This window comes from Sabethes cyaneus, chromosome 2 (assembly GCF_943734655.1).
Source record: "Sabethes cyaneus chromosome 2, idSabCyanKW18_F2, whole genome shotgun sequence".
Taxonomy (NCBI): Eukaryota; Metazoa; Arthropoda; class Insecta; order Diptera; family Culicidae; genus Sabethes; species Sabethes cyaneus.
Genome location: NC_071354.1, coordinates 156,577,110 through 156,601,701, shown reverse-complemented (window position 1 = coordinate 156,601,701; position 24,592 = coordinate 156,577,110). Strand labels below are relative to the sequence as shown.

At 39.6% G+C, this 24,592-nt stretch overlaps 1 protein-coding gene across 1 annotated transcript in view; it reads right to left on the bottom strand.

Annotated features, from left to right (window-relative positions):
• LOC128737930 (cell adhesion molecule Dscam2) overlaps nucleotides 1-24,592 on the bottom strand; it is a 71,149-nt gene that overhangs the window by 36,633 nt on the left and 9,924 nt on the right. Inside the window, exons 2-6 of the mRNA XM_053832706.1 lie at nucleotides 24,319-24,480; nucleotides 24,087-24,233; nucleotides 16,352-16,469; nucleotides 10,215-10,663; nucleotides 8,830-8,974 (exon numbers count right to left, since the gene is read on the bottom strand). Coding sequence (XP_053688681.1) covers nucleotides 8,830-8,974; nucleotides 10,215-10,663; nucleotides 16,352-16,469; nucleotides 24,087-24,233; nucleotides 24,319-24,480 — 1,021 coding nt within the window. The remainder of the gene's footprint in view (nucleotides 1-8,829; nucleotides 8,975-10,214; nucleotides 10,664-16,351; nucleotides 16,470-24,086; nucleotides 24,234-24,318; nucleotides 24,481-24,592) is intronic.

Sequence of the window (24,592 nt, the reverse complement as noted above, 5' to 3'; positions counted from 1 at the left end):
AATTTTGTTATATTATCGAAGCTTTTATTAAGGATAGAAGGGTATTCATCTTGTGAACATGTTACAACCATGTCTATTATATTTGGTCGGAGTCAAATCAGACCGGACCAAGTCGCAAAATTTTAAAAAATGAGTTAATGACAGCAAACGATTAAAAATTTTCTAAGCTGCGTTTAACTCTATTCAGCCTATATGAATGTTGCAAACAGCCAGAGTTATGAGATGATTTCGAACGATTGACAGCTATAACCCATACAGAGCACCAAACTTTGAACGTTTTTCTTGAAATGAGAGTTTTGCCACTTGGTTCGGTCTGACTTAACACCGACCATTTGTTGTTATAAAAACCTACCAGCTAAAGTTGTAAACCGGATTTTCAGCTCGTTGCGGCGTTTACACGAATCGGGTAAAACTGTGTTGTAAGTTAGTCATAGTAGTATTACTAAATGTGGTGTAACTAGTTCTCCGGTGCGGTATACGCGCGAAGGAATGGTTCCGCGTTAAGTGAGGCCGAGTCGGGGTTTAGTGTCAAACGATTGTTTTTGCACTATCGAGCGAATATCGACCGCTGGTCCTGAAGTGGAAAAGTGTCAGATGAGCCATTGGCTTTTGAGAACAGTCTTAGGTCGTTCAGGGTGAACGCAAGTCGAGAAAGCCAAAAACAAACATATTGACGTCGTTGAAATGAACAAGAAAAACCAGTGGTCCGAGATGACTACCTAGTGGATTTTCCAAAAAAGCAGTAAAAACCGACGAAAGGAACACATCGATAAATTCATTAACGAGACCATTCGACAGACACAATTAAAACCACTGGAGCAGCGGCCCTTCCATGCCAAGTTTGTTTTCAGTTTAACAAAGGCGGTTTGATGATTCAGCTTGTCAAAAGCAGCACAGAGGGTGGATTTCCAAGCAGAAGGAAACCACCTCGATTACATGAAGCGCTACGTAATCGACGGTTTTCCGGACAAACTGATGCAGCTGATCGAAGCTACTTCTTTTAAGGACACTCTCGAGTCCTTTCGAATGGCGCCGAGGGTGGCGGCAAGGAACATCGCGGTCCAGTGAGCGGGCATCGAAATTTGAAACGAGAGAAACGATCTTCAGCAAAAGTAGCAAGCCCCTAGTTCTCGCAGACGACCTCGACATCATTACTAAAAACGCATTGATTTGTAACTCAATCCTTCTAATCTCATCGTTCTTAGGACGGAGGTAATCTACGTCACAATAAAAATGAAGGTTAGAAAGATTAAGTAACAAATCAATGCGTCGAAAACAAATATATGGTACGAAGAGGCTCTAAAGAAAATTACGTTCGCCTTCCGCAGACAGTGACTATTGACGACGATGAACTGGAAGTAGTTGATGAGTTCGTATATTTGGAATCTCTGGTCACTGCCGATTCAACAACGCATTTAAGCTGGAAGTCGAGCCTACATTTCCCTCCGCAAGACGCTTTGATTAAGAACATACGCCGCCGCACAAAGCTGACGATGTACAAAATGCCAATCAGACCGGTGGTCCTCTACGGACTTGAGACTGTGACTTTACTTATGGAGGACATACGTGCACTTGCCGTAATTGAACGAAAGATGTTGCGGACTATTTTTGGGCGGAGTACAAACGGAAAGCGGAAAGTCGCGTTTGAACCACGAGCTGCAGGCACTGCTTGGAGAGATTCTCTTCGTACACCTGGCGAAAGAACCCCAACGGCACCAGGATTAGAGGCCCAACGTGCTAGATGGTTCGAGCAGGTTGAAGCAGGCTGGCGTGAGTCGAGACGCTCAACGAATTGGCGACGAGTAGCCAGGGCGGACTGGGCGCTGAAGGGCCCAACGGGCCTTTTAGATTAGGGGCCCCATTTGCCAATATTCTCATGACAGTAAGATTCGAATAACCACGGCGATCCACCCGAGATCTGTTTACCGCACTGCCTATCATTCATCGTAGTCCTTATTTTTTTATTGCTTGAGTTAGTCACCGTTCACTTTTATAATTTGAGTTTCTTGATTTTTTCGGTGAAATATATACAAATATTAAGTTTTCCGCGAACCGAAGAATAATAGGTCGAAACGTCCGCGGAAAACACCATATTTGTTTATATTTTACCGAAAAAATCGAGAAACTCAACCCAGCAAACCACAAATCGTATAATAATATGTGAAAATCATCTTAAATATCGCTGAACAAACTCGAAATCGTACATAAATCTTAATAAAGGGCACCCTAGTTTACATTTATTCGTACAAAATGATAACTGAAATGGTAACTGATTCACATACGATTTTCGTCACAGAATTGTATAGCATTATGGAACTAATCATGTTGAGTCGGATTTCATCGTATACAAATACTTATGAATGTGAATTATTTTCATATAATTTGCAGTATACGTACTGCCTCGCCTCCAAAACAGTACGCATATGCTGGTTTCGTGCATCGAATGCGATTTTTCTAGATATATATCGGTACATATATCATATTTGTAACTTTGATATACGTACAAAAATGCTGGGAAATTATATGTAGCCCTTATTAGTTTGATCAGTTTCATGGAAAAGCCGTTCTCGTGTTTTTCTATGGCTCTTTACGGTCAATGGTATCATACGCAGCTTTAAAATTAATGAAAAATTGTGCGTGTTAACTCTGTATTCGCAGACTTTGTGAAGGACAGCCACAGTGTGAATATTTAGTCTAAACAGCTGATTGTCCTTCAAAGAAGCCGGCCTAATAAATTTCTACAAATCTGCTCATTATTGGTGAGAGTCGTCGAAAAATGATCGCACCGAACTATCAACAAACTAACGCCTCTGTATGGAACGCAAAATACAACAAATAAATTGTATAAAAAGGGCAGTTTGTAGTTGGCATTGACAACGGCGATCGCACGATTATTCTCACAGTCTAGTTTGTTTCCTTTCTTATAAATTTGGTAGTTAATATCATCTTTCCACGCCTCCAGTATCCAAAAGTCTTACAATCTGCCGGTGTAGACAAGTGACTAGCTCTCGGGTCTCTTGATCAGCTCCACTCCAAAGGCATCCTTCCCTACTGATTTATTGTTCTTCAGCTGCTTGATGGCCCCCATAACTGTACCTATCTTTGATATTGCTATTGCGGAATGGGTTAAGTTTTTGATGGAACTCTTATGTTTCTAAGTACGATGCAGCATGCATCTGCTCTACCTACTTCTACTTTTTTTCCCAGATTTGGGCTCGCTGCATTTCATATTCACCCTTATTCTGCGAGGCGAGCGACGTGACTTTTTGCAGTCACCGCGAATAAGGTGAAAACACGGTTTGTCACCTAAGTGACTTGCTTTCACCCCATTCGACTTGCCGTGGCGAGAGGGCTCTATGGTGCTAAAAGTATGAAGTAGAAATAAGTAAGTAAGTACGTAATCGATGTGCTAAAAAGACATCGGATTGGTATCGTTAACCAAGGCATAGACACAGTTCGTTAAAAAATTTGATGATGTATCGTCCGGTCCGGAGGTTGAGCTTTACAACGTCAAAAGGGCCAGCTTCATGATAGAAGCGTTAATAGTTTGGTAAGAGAATCTCCGAGATTTATCACTACCTAGTGCAATAGATACTTCTGTTTCAGACAGCCTTTTATCAACTAAGACACTGGAGAATTTCCGCGGGAATGGTTGACAAACTATCTCCAAAATTGTAGCAGTGTCGTCTCCAAGTAACAGGCTTGATTGGAGACCATCGTGCTGAGTTGTCGTGTTTGCAGAACGACTTGGAATTACGTTTCAATCTACGCTCAACGTTGTTTGAGTATTTGCGGAAGCAGTGCCGATTAAATTTTTTATAACGCATGTCTTATACCTTAAGTATTTTTTCCAAGCAGCTTTTTTTTCGGATTTAAGGCGACAGCGTAGCGTTTATCTACGGCAGAAATGGTTCTATGTGTCTCATTTTTAGGCACGTGGTGGTCAATAGTGTTATTTAAAACATGCGAACTGGTCAACGCGGCGATCCAATGTCATCCAAGACTCCATCCCAATCGATACTGGTTAAAATACTTTGGATGACGTCAAAATTGGCACGGTAGAAATCATAGTAGTCGGAGTGTGGCGCATCAGGCATTCTACATGGCATATGTGAACGCTTGGTGTTCATTCCACCTACATTTTGGTAATACACTTAGATGTTGTGCTGGACGTCGCACATGCTGTTCAGTATCAGTAACCAGTTGGATGACAATGAATGGATGACTAGAATAGGAAACGGTGGGATCTAAATTGGCGGTAGTGCGCTTGCCTTGAGAGGAGTTTTAGAAGTCCCTCTTATTATACGCTACGTGTGGCGCCGGAATGACCGCTAAACGTTGGGAAGGTATAGTTCGAGAAGATGTCACCTGGAATTGTTCGTAATCCACTCAAATTTTGGTAAAATAACCGTATGGGTACATATTTTCCCCACTGCTAGTAACAACATTTCCATAGTTCAGCTCTGGAATGTAATTACACGGTGATTAGCAGCTTGAGAAAGCGCTGCCCTACTAGCACAGTTGTTATTAACCAGTGGTGGTAACCGATTGATGACTAATTTCAGTCATAAATAGGTTGCAGCAACCAGAAAAGATAAAACTGTGCTACTTGGTTGGGATTGGAGGGACGACAACGAGGGATGTGGGATGTCCTTACAGAAAAATTGCTATGAAGAAATTTCAGGAACCGAAGATGAATCATAAAGTAGGTACCCCAGTAGCACACTTTAGGTCCATTTAGTTGAAGCAACCGAATTAAGACTGAAATTAGTCATATTTCGGTTACCACAACAACTTTGTAACAACCGTGCTGGTAGCGTGCTTGCCAAAGAAAGTAACTTGGAAACCATCATCACCGGTACTGAGTGCAGGAACGGACGCGACTGTGGCGAGCGGGTTGAGAGTTTCAATCATACTTTTTGATGTGTATTTCGTTGATGGGGAAAAAGACACAGAAGGCAAATTATCTTCTAGTGGTCCACTGGTTATTTGCCTAAAGCGCGGAACGCATCAGCAGGACATACGACGGGTTAAAATTTATACTTGCCAGGAGTTGGATTCCGGATGCCCTGTTCCCAACACCCATACGTAGGACCGGGACGACAGTTATACGCTGGCGGCAATAGCTCGACTACGGTGCGGGGTTGCGAGCTTCCGAAGTATTAAGCTCGTTACGTCCCAGTATCCAGCTTAGCAACGGAAGCTTTCATTGATCACCCAAGTAACAATTTGAGTACTGTTGTAAAATTTAAAATGGTATTAATAGCCAGTTTTGGTCACAAAAACTATCATAAGAGTATAATAAAACCATCAATGTTACTTGGGCAGTTTGACGATGGCTTCGGATGTAATACTGGGGTGAATTCGGGAAAGGTATAGCCAGAAAAATTGCTTGGGAAGAGATACGGTTAACACGGCTTGTGAGGTGGATGACTTTGTACTGACACGAAGCATTTTACTGACAGGAAGCAGTATTGCACGCTCTTCATGGCGATGTTTTTACGGCGATTCTGCAGTCTCCTGTCTTGAGGTATCAGGTATCAGCATCTTTGGCTCGAGTAGCACGTTCCTCACAATCATGTGGAAGATTTGTGCCTTGCCCATCTTGCCCGTGTCATCATTTACTTGATGAGGACGGGAAGGAAAACAGGTGGAATAGGAAGGGGTGGATGAGGAATTTGGACAAACACAAACACATACATACCGAGAGATTTTTGTACCCCCGAGGGGATACTGCAATCCTTGGTAGTTAACTTATCAATAGTACACCCCCTGAGAGGTATACTCATGATAAATAAGAGCTTATAGCTCAATACCGCTTTCGGTAAGAAACATCAAAATGTCTCGTAATTTTAGTTTCCTAAAATCCGATTCATTTAAGACGTACGATCCAAAGATCCTATGACGCAATTGTGCTACTGCAGGACAGTTGCAAATTACGTGATATGGTGTACCGTAGTCGGATTCACATTAATTACAATAAAACGATCCAGCTCGCTGAATCGTAGCCATATGATAATTTAATCTGCTGTGATCAGTCAGTGATCTGACAAGAATACTGCAATTTACCTTTGAGTGTTGCAAAAGAAATTTCGCAACCTTCTCACAAGGCTTAACAATGAAACTTTTCGTTTGACGACAAGTTTCAAGATTTTCCCAATAACGTACATGTTCAGATGAAAACCAAGATCGAATCTTTTGTTTCATCCAACATGCCGCAATTGGTAAAGTAGGTTCCGGTCCGAAAACCGACTTTTCTGCTCCAGGTTTTGCCAGGTCATCAGCCCATTCATTTCCGGTTATACCGGAATGGCCAGGAACCCAAACCAGATGAATGGCAATTAGAATGCTTAGTTCTTCTAATTGGGTGTGGCAGGCGATGACTGTTTTAGATTTAGAATTAGCCGCACAAAGGGCTTTTATAGCGGCTTGAATGTCAGAACAGAAGTAGATAATCTTGTCTATCAGTTCTTTCTGAAGTGCAAACTGAGCTCCGCACATAATTGCAAAGATTTCAGCTTGAAAAACGGTGCAGTAACTACCCAACGAATAGGATTCCTCCAATTCCAGCTCACGGCAGTAAACACCAGCACCCGCGCGACCTTCGTACAAGGAACCGTCGGTATAACAGACCACATAGTCGGAAATTTGCCTTTCCATGTAGCCTGACATCCACTCCTCTCTAGGAGGAAAGTCACTTGAGAAAGGCCTATACGGGAAAGTAAGCATGAGCGTTACATTGCTAGGAGCATGGGCACACTTGTCCTCAGCAACAATTTGCGACCACAATCGAGTATGACCAGTGGAACCGTCCACAGACTGCCAAAGGCCGATCGATCATGTCTTGATTGACAGTCGACACTTTTTGGATACCATTATCTCGTCGTTTGTTATATTCGCGCAAGGTTGACGATCGCGGCGAAGGCTTGCACTGAGAGAACACTGCGTTTTAACATCCGTCGGTTCACAATGGATGGCGCGGTAGCTGAATACGCCAGAAAGCTTGAACAATAAATTGCAAAACAGCTGTAAGAAAGGGACAAAAGTATAAGTGGGCTGTAGAGGAACCTCCATGGTGCCATTGAAACAACTGCGAGAGAGGTTGTAGGCACGACACGTGGAAGACAGTGTAATAGCTGGTTTGATGTCGCGTGCCAGAGAGTGAGAGATGAGAAGAACCAGGTCAGGAGTCACATGCACACTGTGGCTACACGTCAGAACAGAAAAAGGAATAGGGAGATTAGAGGTGCGGAAAACAAAGTCTGCTTACTGACAAAACGGCGGTAGCCGTCAAGTGAAAGGAGCATGTCCAGGCGTTGTTGAATGGAGAGTCCGTATTTACCTCTTCAATCAACAACGCCTGGACGTCAGCAGGAACAGGATAATAATTGTGAGTGATGAGCAAACTGTGGAGTCATCAAGATATGAGGAGATTGAGAAGGTAATCAGTGAACTGAAAAACGGTAAGGCTGCTGGGAAGGTTGGCATCTCGGCTGATCTTTTAAAAGCGAGGAGCGGCTGAATGAAGCAATCTTCCGGATCAGAGTCTGGGAGGAAGAACAAATGCCGGAGTGTAAAAACTGTCGAGGCAAACATTTTTGTTGAATAGTAGCTTATTCAACCATTATATGGCCAATTACCGGGTAACCAGCACTTAATAAGCTATTATTCAACAAAAATGTTGAGCGTAGCGTTAGCGGAGTCCTTCGTCGGGTAGTTCTACGACGGATCAGATGTTTACCCTGCGTCAGTTACTAGACAAGATCCGGGAGTACAACCTGCAGACTCATCATTTGTTTGTGGACTTTAAGGCGACTTAAGATTCAGTCAAAAGAAATGAGCTGAGCGCCAAAACGAAGCACTTGTTTGCTAGCAGGGAACGTGGGAGTGGAAAAAGTCCTACACCTTGGTATGCTCGTGACATGTGAGAAAGATGTAAGCCGCGAATTAAAACAACGAATTGCAGCCGCGAATCGGGCTTATTACGTAGCCAGCGGCTGTTCCGTAGTTTGCAAGCTCGCGCAATAAAGTGTAGTGTAGACGCACGAACCACGAGCTGTATCAAGTAAACGAATAGGCTGATATAGTGAAGGTAGTATAATGTGGCAGGTTGGACACGTGGCCGGAGTGCCTAGAGAAAGAGTAGCCAAAACTATATTCAGCAGAGAACCACGATGAGACCGTAGATTTTGCGGCAGATCCGCACTCGAAGGATGTGCGCTGTCGAGGACGATGCACGTTCAGTTGGTGTTCAAGGCATTGGAAAATGGCAGCCCCCGACCGACAGCAAGACCATAATTCGTTCGGCGCAGGATCGTTAACTGACCGTCGCTACTAAAGTAAGTAGGTAAGTATTAAGAAAAATGTTCAATTATTTGTTTCATTGAGAAAAATAAATGATAAAAATAAAAATAATAAAACAACTCTCTGTTTAAAAGCTTTTAAATAACTTTTTTGGATATCGTGTTATTTAGTTCTGTTCACACAAAAGTTTACATAAAAGAAAAATGGAAAGCAATATTTTAGTTCGCATAACCAGGAGCACCTGGTTGCCAATTTGCTTACATAAAAAATTCTGATCACGCAAAATAGGCAATGCAAAATCGTTATTCTCTGCTTTTTATGATCACCTTAAACTTTCAAACACTAGATAGGCCATCTTAAAGTGTTTGATTGATTGTTCCTTGGCTGTTTATCGGAAAACCCATTGCTGATGTTATGTTTGTTATTTGCTGGATTTTTGGAGCACATTTTTAAAGCTTATCTAACAGAACAAACAGCGCTCTTCCTTCCCCTATAGCTACGAAAACACATATCAATCAGACTCACCTTCCGTTGGTAGGCAGCGGAAATCCATCCAGAGTCCAGGAGATTTGTGGCGTCGGATTACCTTGGGCGGAACATTTCAGTGACACGGCTGGTCCAGGCTGCAGTGTTTGTTCGATGAAGCTGTACACCAATGATGGGGGCGCGTCTGTAGTCCACGTAGAAGGGAGAGAGTGAGATGGAGAGAAAAAGAAACATGAGGAACGAAACGAGATGAGAAAATAACCCTAAATGGCCACGGTCGGATAAACAAACCGCAAAAAGTATATAGGGAAAAGCAACGGAAAAAGTAGGAAAATTGGCAAAGAGTTTTGCCTTTTTTCTGCACGCCTGTGAATGGAGCAAAGAGAATTAGAGGTGGGACGGGCAGCGATTTACGAGAGCCGGCTGATAATTAATTTGCGGTTGAGTAATTTTCTCCAGAGCAGCATTTTCCGCAATCCTGGACAGGTTCCAGCATTTCTAATAGAAAAGGCATACCGCGGGGTTGGCAATTAGAATGACTGTAAAATATTTCAATTTTTTCTTGGTGTTCGTAAAAGTTCGGTTTAATCTCGCTTTATTTGTGTGGGTCACCAAGGTAGTTTTGTTTGTGATTTTTTTTTATCAGAATGGACAATAGGCACATTGCGGTAAACCAGGCACCCTACTGAATTCTTTCATTATTATTTAGACCGAAAAATTAGCACCATTAAAATATGCAGGAGCGAAAATTGGGGCTTGGAATAGAACCTCGGGAAAAATCTTCAAATACACATAAACACATTATTTCAATCCTGCTGGCAGGCAGCTTGGCTTGGTGGCTTAGTGGATCACAAAAAAATAATGTTATTTTGCGGTCTTATAGGAGACCGGACAACTGACCAACAATAATTATCTTGATTTTCGGGTGCCGTCTAATTCAACAAGGATTATGATATTTTTATTCAGATTTATGCTTTAATGATTTTTTAAATTCCTTAATTAAAATAATATTATACTCACAAGCAATATGTGTTCATTTAAACCAAACATTGTTGAATACAGGTAAATAACTATGCTAATTCTAGGATTTTCATAAGTGTTACTGCATGCAGGTTAATTGGGATACACATTGGTAAGCGAGAAAACGACGAAAGTGCCTCAGGGATTTGAATTATGCAGCACGTGCTGTTGTTTGAGAATGGAAAATTTTTGCCGGTATGTGTTCGGATTGGTGCTTCTCGGATGAGATAGAGATCTTAATCGAGTGTATAATGGGTTTGCTGGCTTGGCTGATTTCCAATAGACGGAATAGCATTTTCCTGAACAAGGTTTTCATTGGGATTTAGACTGTTTTGATTGAACAAATTGTGAACGGATTCAGTGCAGGAGATTTGCGTAATACTAAGCCTCTAGCCAATACTCACCTCCCAACTGCAATTCGGCAGACGCCTGAAAGGAATCTCCTTCTTGACGTCGCACCACACACTGGTACATGCCCTTGTCCTCCCGGGTTACACCGGTTACCTGGAGCGTGTCACCGACACGACCGGAACTGGGTAATTGGCGGCCATCTTTGAACCAGGTGATGTGTTGCGGCCCTGCATTCATACCGTTAGTCGTAACCAGGCATCGGAACTCAGCTGTTCCTCCCATGTGAACACTTAGTACGTTTGGAGATATCTCAACATGAATAGGCGTGGAAACAGTTAACCGTAGATCGGCGCTTGCTTCCCCGCCGGCATTTGAAGCGGAACATTTGTACACACCACCGTCCTCACTAGTTACCGCCTCGATAGCAAGGACCGGACCCAGCAGTCGTATCCGCGGCCCGGATGAAACGGGAATCGGTTCCGGTCCATTGTGGGTGTACCATCTGGAATAGAGTGGAATGAAAATATTTGAAAGAAAAATCAATTCCATTTCACAACTTGATGGGTAAAGCTTTCCCGGTGAGTGACAGCGGGAAGTTCAACTTCCTTTGCACTACACTCGAAGTACAGGAAACAAGCCGAAATCAATTTCCGCTGTTTCCTATGTAGAGGTCGAAAGCGAGCAAATAAAATACGGTACGAAACGTTGCTTGAATAGCCGGTCTACATAAATGTTTGCTAGCATGTTAAATAAGTGGTCGTAATCGTGAGCAAGCAAGAATAGTATTTTATTGCTAATTGTTTTTAGAGAAATAAAACTGAGGTTGAGCACAGAAACAATAATGGGTGATTTGCCTTTTTGAAATATGTCGGACCGCTAGGTGACTGAAACGTAGCTTTTATCAATCTTTCAATCAGTAACAACAATAATTGATTGACACCCATTGGCGTGCCCAAACCACGGTAGAAGATGGGACAGCGAACTATTGCAACACGCAACCGTGCCATGTTGTTAATTGCATTGATGCAAGGTAGCTTTAATTTGGGTTTAAATATGTTTCAAACTCCTATTCTATTTATCTCAATAATTCCAATCTAAAATTAAAATGGGGTAGTGTTGCGAAAAAAACAAAAAGGTCACACAAAAAAAAAAGATTTTTATGCATTTTTGCTTCAATTTTATTCGTAAAAACCTTCCAAAATAGAGTCAAACTCGAAAGAATTTTTTTTTGCCGATATTCGGAAATTACATTCTTTTAACTTCCACTATTGTTTTGTGCTAGAAGCGTCAATACGTACACTCATTCTTCGAGTTATTTAGGCTGTAAAGCCCACAGTTAATTAATTTTATATAGAAATTTTTTACTCAAGTTCAAAAAATTTTTTTTGCTTCCCGATTTTTAAGGCTAATTTCGAAGAGGGGGGAGAGGACAAAAACTTTAAAAATAATTTGCAATAGCAGCACTCGAAACTTACAAGTTTATAGTACTTGAGCTAAGCTTCAAGGTTAAGGACTGATTTCATGTCTCCACTTGCTCCAATCCACCCTATCACGAGCCTGATGTTAAGGAAAAATAAAGCTTAAATAAGCGATAAGGATTTGTAAGGAGACGTCATGGAGACTTACAGACTTCTGCAGAAACGTGTGTTTTGAGAGCTACAATAAAATGCAACCAACAAAAGCTACGCGTGAAAAACTAATTTTTTAAGAACGTATAAAGAAAATGCTCTGTATCTCTACACCCGAAGGAGATAGAAATTTCATTTCGTCAGCAAATTTGTTTGCCTTTATATCTTCTACAACTTTGACAACACAAAAAATATACATTTTTATTTTTGTCATAGTAAGCCATGACTAACTTTTGATACTTTCAGCTTATGAGGAATATTCCGACGAACGAAAGTTCCGAAGTCACTACACTGCTAAAATTAAAGCATAAGACGGTAGGAAAATGTTCCACTTTTTACCCTTTTGGACCACTATTTTTTTGTTTTTTGTTTTTATTTCGAACATAGAAATTCGTTCAAAATTTGAATGTTGAACAATGAATGTGGCCGATTTAGCGGGTATAGTATGTACGGGGGCGCCCGAAAGTGCCCAAAACAGTATCAATACAGGAACATTACTGTACGCATGTTGAATTATGGGCTGACAAAATGGGGAAACTGACAAAATCGGGAAATTTTTTTCGAACATTTTTTCAAAAATCTAAGACCTAAGACCTTGCTATATCGAAGACTTCTACTAAAAATTAATTAAGCCTCAATTGATCAACCGAAAGCTTAACACAATTCAATCAACCGGGCACAGCACACTGGTCAGGTCCAGTTTTGAGCGGGAAAACTTGGTTTTAGGTTTATGGAACCTTTGGAAGAGCTGCTTAAAATTAAAAGTTCTATCGTTTAACGGAATTCAAGTTTTGAATTCTCGTAAAAGCGTACTAAAAAATTTCTTGAATTTTAATATAACAGGGCTTTCAAATGGAGTAAAACATTTTTGGCGGCCATCTTGGATTTGGTCGCCATGTTGGATTTTATCAAAAATCGCCGTTTTCGCCATGATCCCCCCAACCGATTGTTATTTTAAGATTTTTAAGACCACCAACGGAAAGCTGAGAAAAAAATGCTATAAGGAACATTTATCAAATCACATGTGTAGGGGCATTAAATAAGCGAAACAATTAATTATCTGTATTAAGGTTTAGAACTTTCATATAATGGAATATCTTGCTACAGAAAATTAATTGTTTTATTTGTTAATGCCATTGCACACCTAATTTGATGAATGTTTCTTATAGTATTTTTTCTCAGCTTTCCGATGGTGGATTCCGAAATTAAAATCGGTTGGGGAGATCATGGCGAAAACGGCGATTTTTTGATAAAATCCAACATGGCGGCCAAATCCAAGATGGCCGCCAATTTTTTTTCACTTCGTTTATAAAGCCTATCTCTCCTCCTTACAAAACCGAGTCGTTTGTAGTTTGTTTCATAGCAAATTTTCGAAATATCGCAATAATTGTATGAAAATTGTGAACCTGGTTACAAATAACTGATTATTTTATTCAGTTAATGGCATTGCACACCTAATGTTATGAATGTTTGTTGTTGCATTTTTTTCTCAGCTTTCCAATGAAGGTCTTAAAATAAAAATCGTTGAAGGGCTCATGGTGAAAACGGCGATTTTTTGCTAAAATCTAATATGGCGACCAAATCCAAGATGGCCGCCAAAAATTTTTTTACTCCGTTTGGAAGCCTGTTCTTCTTCTTTCAGAACTGGGCCATTTGTTAGTTGTTTCATGGCAAATTTATGAAATATCACATGATATAGATCTCAAGGTTTACTCCAAATTCAACTTTTCTTGAAACTGTTAGGCCCCTTGGCGAACGATGGGTCCACTATTTCGAGGTATCAAAAGTGTAATTCTTATTTTTTAACCTCGTGTTATTTTTTAGACCTCGTGTAAAATGTATTTAGATTAATATGATTTTATAAAGACCATTCAACGTCAACCCAAATTGAGTGGCAGTTTTGAATAGACAATTAACGGGTGGCAACTAAAATTTTGGAATTTTTTCGCAGCCCCTATACTCAACAACAAATGAGCTCAGAGAGAAATGAGAGTATGTATGTGTTAGCTCTCTCTCTCTCTCTCTCTCTCTCTCTCTCTCTCTCTCTCTCTCTCTCTCTCTCTCTCTCCTCTTTTTCTCAATATTATTTTTTGTTTTGATATGCTTACCCAGTTTTGCATGAAATGGCTTCCAAACAAGAAGCATGTCTGGAGCGCATTGTACACTTCTCCGAACTGCCACAGAAATCTCGGCAATAAGTATACGACAATACGACAGTACGTGACGTTTTGGCCGGATAAAACATCATTACGCATTACGCCAATAAAACACAATCGTTCCTGAATTGAATACCCATTCGATTCCATTTGTACCCAAAAACCACGACCCGAAAAATCTGTCTCAGTGCGCCCAATCGAAGATTTCTTCGAGATTTTGAGTTCCTTTGTGTACAAAAATAACTGGAGAACCACGGATTGCAAACAGTTGATTGGTAGAATCAAGAGATGTATTTGCAAAGCTGACATGACATGACGGCCGTACAACGCTCCTGTTCCGACATCAAATGGAAGCTTCCCCGAACAGCCTATTACGGACCGTTTTCAAATGTACACTAATTTTTTTCAACAATGGACAGTGATTCTTTAATTTCGGTAAATCAGATGTTCTTCATGATATATCTTTGTCTTTTTTGACAGCTTGAGAAAAAAATCCAAAATTTGAGCTGCCACCCGTTACTTCATTTACTTTTTTTGCTTTGCAAATGCATTTTTCCATTACGCTTGTATCCTATAATGTATTCTCCATTATCCTTGGATTTTAATTTCTTATTAGCCACAAGAATTATGTTCCCATTAAGCCAAGCAGATGCGGGTTGATTTTTCGCTTATTGTTTTATTTACATCGTAATAGCTCTAAAGTTCATGACTGCAGATTTTCCTTTTGGGAAGTTGTGAACTAAAAGGTACGGAAATGAATGTTCCTGTCCGTGCACACAAAGCCATACAATTGCAGATTGCAGAGTCTTTATATTTTGGCGAAGAAAATGTTCCCAACTACGGCGACGCTAATGGCTGCGATTATGGTCAGTGGTGCCGCCGGCGCACCGTGGGATGAAACCCAAATCTAGGTGGACAAAAGTAATTACGCTTAAACCGTTAGTCCTAGGTATAAAGTATCTTCGAAGAAAATTTGTTATTTCAACTTCCGCGTTTTTTGCTTTATATGGCATTAGGGTTACCACCATAGTAAGCGTGTGCAAAATATAAATTTTTTTATGGTTGAAATTAGCTGAATAAAATGTTCTGCAAAGTTAAAGAAAATTAAATTTTGAGTAACTTTACTAAAGAAATAAAAACCCTATCTTTTATGGTTGATGGACTGGGGTAATTTAAAGTTTTTTGGTCGGGGTGGACCTAAAAAATCTGTTTTTCCTTAATATCTCCTTTCGTGTTTATTTCTCACAAATCACGCCTTCTGAGAACTTTTACATCCATTGAAAACGCACATTTTGTTCGAAGCAATCAGGTCGCTATCTCTTTCGGTTCTAAAGCTACAGACAGTTTTTCTAAAAAAATATTCTTTTTTCAAATGTCAATAACGTAAAAACTGCTCAAAAGCAGCACATGAAATTTTGTATGGATATTTAGTAATATATTGGCCACCGAAATTAATTGAGATCGCATCGGTCCAGGTCGGCCCTTTTTTGCTAGACCGTATTGAATATGAAGTAAAAATTACCATTTTACTTACCAAAATCACAATTTTTACGATAAGAAGATGGATTAACCATAAAATCATAGTCCATCAACCATAAAAGATAGGGCTTTTATTTCTTTAGCAAAGTTACTCAAAATTTAATGTTCTTTAACTTTGCAGAACCTTTTATTCAGCTAACTTCAACCATAAAAAAGTTTATATTTTGCACACGCCTACTATGATGATCACCCTAATGCCATATACAGCAAAAAATGCGGAAGTTGAAATAACAAATTTTCTTCGAAGATACTTTATACCTAGGACTAACGGTTTAAGCGTAATTACTTTTGTCCACCTAGATTTGGGTTTCATCCCACGGTGCGGCGGTTAGCGAACGCTGGCTGAGATAAATTATAATTTCGAATGAAAGTTTGCCTCAAACTGGCCAGACAAATATACTTACTGGAAGGCAGAATGAACTACCACCAGCAGAACATTGTTTACCCGTGCTTGCTTTGGATAACCGCAGGGAGTTTATATGAGTTTTCAGATTATTTTTGCCGCTCCGAGGCATAAGAAAATTGGTTGTCCGAGTAAAATTGTTTTTTTGGAAGCTCGTCCAGTTTTTATTGGAAGCATCTCCAAAAAAGAGGAGAAGATTTTTATTGTCGTTTTCAAGTGTATTTGTTGGCCTTTTAGGATGCAATGAAAAGAAAAACGTCATTAATGTATGTTTTGATTGAGAACAAAAATAGCAACCTCATATGAGTGCACCTCATATGAGTTATTTAATATCAGTTGAGTCGTGCATGAAATTTGACACTCCAGATCTCGGATCTGAGCTATGTTTTTCGACCTCCGTAAAGGCACAGGTAGAAAAAAATTATTGCTTTTTTATTTTTTGCATGAGTATTTTCAAAACTTACCGATATTCAGGCGATGGACAGCCTTGCGCAACACAAAGGAGGACAGCACCTTCGTCCTGTGAAACAGATACGTGAGACGTGTGCTCCACTACGCTTGGAGAAACGATGCCCCGTTGTTCTGGAAAAAGAAATACAATAACACATGAGGTGAACAGTTCCAACATAATATGATTCAATATTCAATATTCCTTGATATATCTTTCAGGTGATCACAAAAAAAAATATCCTTTACAAGCAATGTAGAATTCTGAGATTGATTGAACATCATAGTCAGTCAGTTTTCGAGTCAATCAGTCAGTCAAATAATAAAATGAAAAGAAAATTGAAGAGTTTTATCCTGCACTATTGTAATAAAATTTAGAAATGGACAAGGACAACGAGTGAGCTGTGCATTTCTATTGTTTCATCGTTTTGACAGACTAGACACACGACGCGAATGACGTTGGAGAGAGTCACGGAAATCCCTGTAGGTTGGTTTTCTTACAGTAGATTATTTTCTGGTGGATTTTATCGAAAATGATTAAGTACGCTAGAAGATATTTGCTCATACGACCATTTGATGGTGATATTGTGTATACATATTGCATTTCAGGGGCGGTATGACACAGCCACGGTGCTCCAAATAGCGTTATTATCAGAAAAAATTCTCCATAAAATCCGAGTATACCAGTCGATTTGTATTACTTTCCACCACCTTCAGTCAAAATTTTAAAAAAATCGTAGGCACAGTTTTGGAGAAACGGCCATTTAATGTCAAAAAGGCGTAAATCTCGTAGAAAAAGACAAAATACATATACAATTGTGCTTATTTTATCACACAATGATTTGAAATAATCATACTGCTGTCATTATCATAAAAAGAACATAGTAGGCCTTGTTCTGCACTACAACAAAAGTTAATGTAAGATTAATTTTTTTGAGATAGAGTAAGGTGGGGCAAACGTCCGATTCAAGGATTTATCAGTGCCGATTCCGCATAATTTGACAACATTGATATGGACTTGACATACTTTGATAGCTTAAAGTCCATCGTATACATTTCCTATTTACGAATCATAATTGCAGAGTTAAATGGAAATGCTCAATTAGTGCGGTTTGGATGTTTTATTTCGTAATACGGGAAACGCAATATAAACATAGTTGAAGCAGCATCTCACATTACTCAAGCATCTCTTTTGAAAATGTGGTGAGAAAAATTTTACAAAAATATATTTCTATTTTATATAATTTAATCAAATCTCGCCAACCTCTAAATGGCACAAAAGTGCAATTCAATTAGTGTATTAGCAAGTGCACTAATTTAATAAATTCAAACTTCGAACTTTTGCCTCGCGGTCAACGCACTTTTTCCGTGCTAATTTGGCAAAAGTGCGATTCGGCACCTGATCAGAAAAATGATGATTTTTAATACTATTGCTCCAGAGGATTTATAGCTGAATGTAAAGATGTTGAGTTGTTACATCAATATTAAATATAGTTTACTGTGCTTTATTTCATGAAAATTGAAGACAACTTTAAATGTCGCACTTATGCCCCACCTTACTTTAACGGATAATCACGAAGAAAATCGTAGGAAAGTTTTACGAAAAATAAAAATGCCCACTAGCGTGGCAAAAGTTCATTTGAATCCAATTCATAATTACCAACGCATTATTTACTTGTTCATGAGGGGTCAATCCCGGCGTAGTGGTTAGCATTCACGCCTCTCACGCTGAGGACCTGGGTTCAAATCCCAACCCCGCAGAAATCACGAATGACCCAAGCTGGTTAAAGTGACTATAATCTAACAAAAAAAAAACTTTTTCATGAATCGCACTTTTGCTCCGCCCGTGAATCGCATTTTTGCCCTACAAGACGTTTTAAGGGGTTTGATCAAATTATGGAAATAGAAATATATTTTGAGAATTTCTTTCACCGCATTTTTAAAAAAGGTGTTTGAGTGATGCGAAACGCTGCTGCAATGTTTCAACAAGCAATAGCCTCTATATCAATAGGAGCCGTATTTGCCATATAACGAAATATTACATCAAAACCGCTCCAAAGTAACATTTACACTTAATTCAGCAATTATGCTTCATAAACAACAAATGTTTACGATAGATTCAAGCTATCTCAGTATTCGACTATTCATATAAATGTGGTCAAATTACGGGCAATCTGCACTGATAAACCATTGAATCACACTTTTGCCCCTCTTTACTCTACACATATTCATAAATATGCGGTTAATTAAAGCAAAATTCATTAATATACGAGAAAAAATTGAAAAACTCCTTTTAATACTACAATATTTTATGTCTAAAGCTTGCCACTCACTAGAGTCCGAGCCAAAACGGCTTGTAGCCTTCTTTAGTGAGTGGCAAGCGACTTTACATAATAATTTATTATTATTATTCAAAACTCATTAAATCATTCATATTTCCATTATATTGCATGCAGCATATCTCAAAAATATTAAAATACTTCTACCGATATTTGGTACTCTTGTGCGCACTAAACAAGCGTATTTGTATAGCTATTGCGTCAATTTGCTTATGATTTATGCTCTTTTCATTTTAAAAGGGCATATCTCCAAAACCGTGCCTACGATTTGTTTTAAATTTCACCCAAATATAGTGGTAAGTGCTACACATCGGCTGGTGTACTCAGATTACATGGAGAATTTTTTTGATAATAACGCTATTTGGAGCACCGTGACAGCGTCAGACCTGAATTAGATTAAATTTTTTATTCTTGCTCCAGCTTTGAAATACTGTGGATTTTGTCATTGCTAGGTGTATATCTGTCTGTATTAAATTTTGATTAAAGTGCGTCATTTGCAATTTGCAATTTATTTTCATTTGAACAAAAAACAATTTCAAAAATTGCTAAAGACATCGTTTAACCTTAATATTCATATAAATGCCCTTACTTCGATTCAAAAACTTTGCCCGATACGTACTGAAGCAACAACTGTCGATTCTTTTTAAAATTCTGCCCTGTCGAATCGTATTGATTCTTCCAGCTCTTTCTACTGAAATATCTCCAACTATCAAAACATCACCCAATCAGAAACGCTCATTTATCATCAAGTATTTGCGACCAGATGTTTTTTTTCTCGATCCTGAAAGCCCGGCAGCTTTTCGAAATAGCTTCGCACTTTCATCTGTCAACCATTTAAACGCTTCGTTTAACTCGGTCGGACATTTCTGGCCGGCTGCAACTCCCACATCTCTCTCTCTCTCTCTGCCCATGTACTTTCTCTCTGTACCTACCGACTCGGGCGGGTACGGTTGGCGAACACAATGTTAGTAGGTAGGGAGGCAGGACACACTGGCAATGCGTCCTGGTGTGGGTTACGAAACGCACACCCGCCCGTTCCATTTCAGAAGTGGCAGAAAGCACTCTACTTGGGACGGCTGACTATGGCATTTCCGTTTCAAGTGGCACAGCAAGCAGAAGCCCTGTCGGTGATATCTTGCAGTTCTGAGGCCACTCGATGCAATTTCGTGCTGGCATTGTGTATTGTTAGGTTTTAATCACAAATTTAATACATTTTACATCGATTTTGAAAGTTGAACGTTTAACAAAAAATGGTGTCCAGTTTTATATCTTTGGAGTAAGCCATGTAAAAATTTCAACACTTCACAACGCCTTTCGAACTGCAAATTTCCAGATTGTGCCTGTGTAGCTTACTGATTAAATTTTCTCAGAACGGTGTTTAAGAAAATCTAATTCTACGACTGCAACATAATCATTTCGGACGAGTTTTCCCCCGCACGATGCATGATGCAGATTCGAGAACCGAGCGAAGGAAGACAAAAGTTTCAGATTTATTTGTCAATCCATCACAACAATAGGATTAAGCAGTCGTAAAAGGTTACACTGCTAGTGATAAAGTAAACTTTTGCTCGTTTCCGAAACTAACCTGATGGATGGAAGAGCATCGAATAATATGACTAACAAAAGTTGCTCTGCAGTTCTGCAGTCTTGGGTGGACAGATGGAGGAAGATGCATACAGGAAGTGCCCGCAGATGGAGAATTTGTAAAAATATCATGGTTGGAAAATAAATTGTTGCACTAAATTTGCTTACCGGTTATGTTGGCATTGTATCAATCATATTGAAAATTATCTTTTGTTTGTTGGATTCGAAACTCTGTTGGTTTTGTCTTACCAACAAAGTGTTTGAAGTTATGGAGGTAGTTAGGTGGTAGTAAATCAATTGTCAAAAAGAGTTGTCAGCTTTTTGAATTCTTGTAACATAGATATTTCTTGGCAGATATACAGGAGTTTTGCATCAATCGCTCATATCTGCTGTACAGAAACGGAGTAGTTTTTAGGATAGTTACTATTTGTGAAGTGGGAAATAAAATTTAATAAACTATATGATGGATTACAATTCCTGTTGGATAAAATTATACCAAAACGATTTTGTAATCAACAACATTAAACTTTTAAGTTTTTGATATCAGATTTTTTGAGTATTAGATTTTAATGTTAAAATTAAAGACAGCATATATTTTTCGCTTGAAACAAAAAAGTTATAGCGAAATTGGGAGACACAGTATTTTCTGACAAAAAAGTGTACCCGGTCGCGAAATACTTCAAAAATTCAAAAAAGAAAGTAAAAATAAAGAAAAAAAATAAAGAAATATAATATGAAAATGAAATATTACATTCATTTAGTCACGGAAAACACTTTAAATGCAAAGTAATTTATCAGTTTCTTAGTCTAATCATCCAAATCTGAATTGTAATCAATGCATGAAAAAACAGAAAGTTTGAGATCTAAAGTATGCGGATTTTGCTCTCATGTGCCTGAAAAGTGTGTGTTTTTCATAACCGGAGAACTTAACTGTTTCACAACCGGGGCGGACGCCAATTTGTAAAAATTTGTATAATATTTTTTGAGTAAATTTTATTTCACTTAAAACTTGTCTGTGTGATGAAATAGAGGTCCAAAACTAAGGTTATATGCATTTTACTGTCTCTTTCTATTCTATTTGATACTAAAAAAAAATCGATCCCGAAACATTATAAAAAATTTTTCGAGCCTTTTTTCGAACACATTTCCTACAACACATTCTATAAGCAAGGACTCGAATGAACGCCTCGCGTTTAAAAAGTCCTAATAAACTAATAACAACACCAACAACATTCTATATGCTGTATTTTGATTGTTGTTTACTGCTGCTACTGTCGTTAAAGCTAGAATACAATGAGACGAGACGTTGGTAGTAATTTGGTAGTGCTAGTTTAATAAACACGTCAACAATGATAGGTGTTTCACAACCGGGACAATACCCTACACTAAATCATGACTTCAATTCAACTTAAGATTGTAATTCAATACAAATTAAGGCACAAAAGCGGGTGATTCAAATCTATAAACCTATTGCATTCTATGATCTTTATGAACAACTAGTTGAGCCCGAATCTTACGATTCGGAAAATATAGCTGTCTGTACAGAATTCCGAAAACTGCGGATACATTCCATTGGCCAGTGTTTGCGAAGATGTTTAATCTTTGTATTAGTTCTTTGAGTTCTTATATTGCATAATACATAATGCACCATATCAGTCTCCAATTGTAACAAATTAAAAGGCAATAGCCTTACGTTACGAAAAATAAACAAATAAATAAATAAATAACATAAATAATATATCTCTGAGATGTTGTACATAAAAGAGTCACAGCCGGAAACTGAAACAAATAGTTTTTATGGTCGTATTGGATTTTATTTAACTGAATAAAAATTCTGGCTGTTTGCAACATTTTGTAGTCTGGTTAGAGTAAAATGTTGCTTAGAAAATTCTTGATCGTTTGCTATCATTAACTCATTTTTAAAAATTTTGCGACTTGGTGCGCTCTGATTTAACACCGACCATATGATATCGCGACAAGCAATCGAGTTGAGCACGCGAGTCGAGCAGTCGAATCAAGCAATCGAGTCAAGCAGTTGGGTCGAGCAATCGAGCCGAACAGTCAAGTCAAGCAGTCCGGTCGAGCAGTTGAATCGAGTGGTTGAGTCGAGTAGTCAAGTCGTGCAGTTTAATTGTTGAGTCGAGCAATCGAATCGAATGGTTTAGTCTAGCAGTCGGGTCAAGCGGTTAAGTCGAACAGTTGAGTCGAGCAGTTCATTCGAGCAGTTGAGTCGACCAGTTCATTCGAGCAGTTGAGTCGAGCAGTTGAGTCGAGTAGTCCAGTCGAAAGGTTTATTCGAGCAGTTGTGTCGAGTAGTCCAGTTGAGCAGCTGAGTCGACCAGTCGAGTCGAGTAGTCGAGTCGAGTAGTCCATTCGAACAGTTGAATCGAGCAGTTAGGTCGAGCTGTCGAATCAAACAGAAGTCAAGCAGTCGAGTGGAGCAGTAATATCAAGCAGTCTAGTCGAGCAGTTAAATCAATCTGTTCAGTCAAGCAATCCAGCTGAGTAGTTGAGTCGAGCAGTCGAGTTGGGCAGTCGGGTCAAGCGGTTCGGTCGAGTAGTTTAGTCGAGTAATCCAGTCGAGCAGTTGAATCGAGCAGTTAAGTCGAGCTGTCGATTCAAACAGTTAAGTCAAGCAATTAAGTCGAGCAGTCAGGTGGCTGGCTGGTGAGTGGTTAAGTCTAGCAGTCTAGTCGAGCTGTTGAATCAAGCTGTCAGTTGAGTCGAGCAATCATATCGGGTAGTCTAGTCGACCAGTGGAATCGAGCAATCGGGTTGAGCAGTTAAATCGAGCAGCCGATTCGAATAGTCCAATCGAGTAGTTGAGTCAAGCAGTTCATTCGAGCAGTCGAGTCGAGCAGTTGAGTTGAGTAGTCCAGCCGAGCAGTGGAATCAAGCAGTTGAATCGAGCAGTTGAATCGAACGTCGAATCGAACAGTTGAGTCGAGCAGTCAGTCGAGCAGATAAATCATGCTGTCATGTCAAGCAGTCGAGCAGTCGAGCAGTCGAATCGAACAGTCCAGTCGAGCAGTCGAGTCGAGTAGTAAGTCAAGAAAATGTGTCAAGCAGTCGAATCGAGTAGTTAAGTCGAGTAGTTCACTCGAGCAGTTGAATCGAGCTGTTCAGTCATACTTTCATGTCGATCTGTCCAATCAAGCAGTTGAGTCGAGCAGTTGAATCGAACATTTCTCGTGTAACTTTTCAAAAGGACCTAAGTAACAATGAGAGATTCTCCTTGTGCCTCTTCTCTTTCACCTCCCACGGCAATGCAAATACACTTTAAAGCACCAGCTTTGCATGAATCGGTTGCTAGCGTCACCATCTAGTTAAGCGTGAAGAAATTTTTTGTTAGAATGCATTTATGTTGCCATAATAATCAGAAGAGGGGGACGCCAAAGAGAGTCTCTCAATCTTACTTAGGTACTTTTGAAAAGTTACGCGAGATTTCAGTCGAGAAGTTCAGTTAAGCAGTCCAGTCGAGCAATCAAATCGAGCAGTTTAATCGACCAGTCCAGTCGAGCAGTCTAGTCAACCAGTTGTGAGAATTGACTGATTAACTGAGAATACAACCCATTTCTACGAAATTAAGACGTCCTCTTATGACGTCCTGTCAGAGACCTGGTTTTCGGTACAGACATAAGGCTCTTATATAAATAGATGATACGAAAAACGTCAACTGATGGCTGCTTCTCTGATAATACTGGAATGTCAACATCGAGTTTGGAAGGCGCAAATACCCAGCGACATTACTTTTCCGCTCGGTTGAAAATCTATATGCTGTTGAAATTGGTCAGAATTGGGTTTAAAACACTTTCAAAATTTTACTTACCACTCATCCGAATTTTCGCGGAACTACTCGTGACGACCTGTCGGGTCAGTTTGTGCATCGTTCGACATCGGTAAGAGGGGTACCGATCGTTATACTCTAGATTGTGGATTAGAAGCTCGCCAGTCGGAAGAAGGTGATATTTTCCATCTGCGGGACGAAAAAAAAACGAAAACCGAAATGTTAATCGGCAGTGGGCACAACTGTTTCCCAGTTGGCTGGTAGTTATACTTACCGCCCTGCAGCGAGGGATAAATATAGAAGGCAGGTTCTTGCACCCAGGAGACCACCCGTACTAGCTCCTTAACAAAATTAGGCACTACACAACGCAGAATCGCGGTACAGCCTCGGGATGCTGCCAGGACTTCCACGTCGACTTTGTACGCTTGAGCAACGACTGATGACAGCGGTCAGGAAAGGGGGCGGTCATGGGCGGTGAGTAGTATAGAAATATTAGGTTGTAATCAGAAACAGGGGAAAAGAAAAGATTGCATCGTTAGTGCTAACAC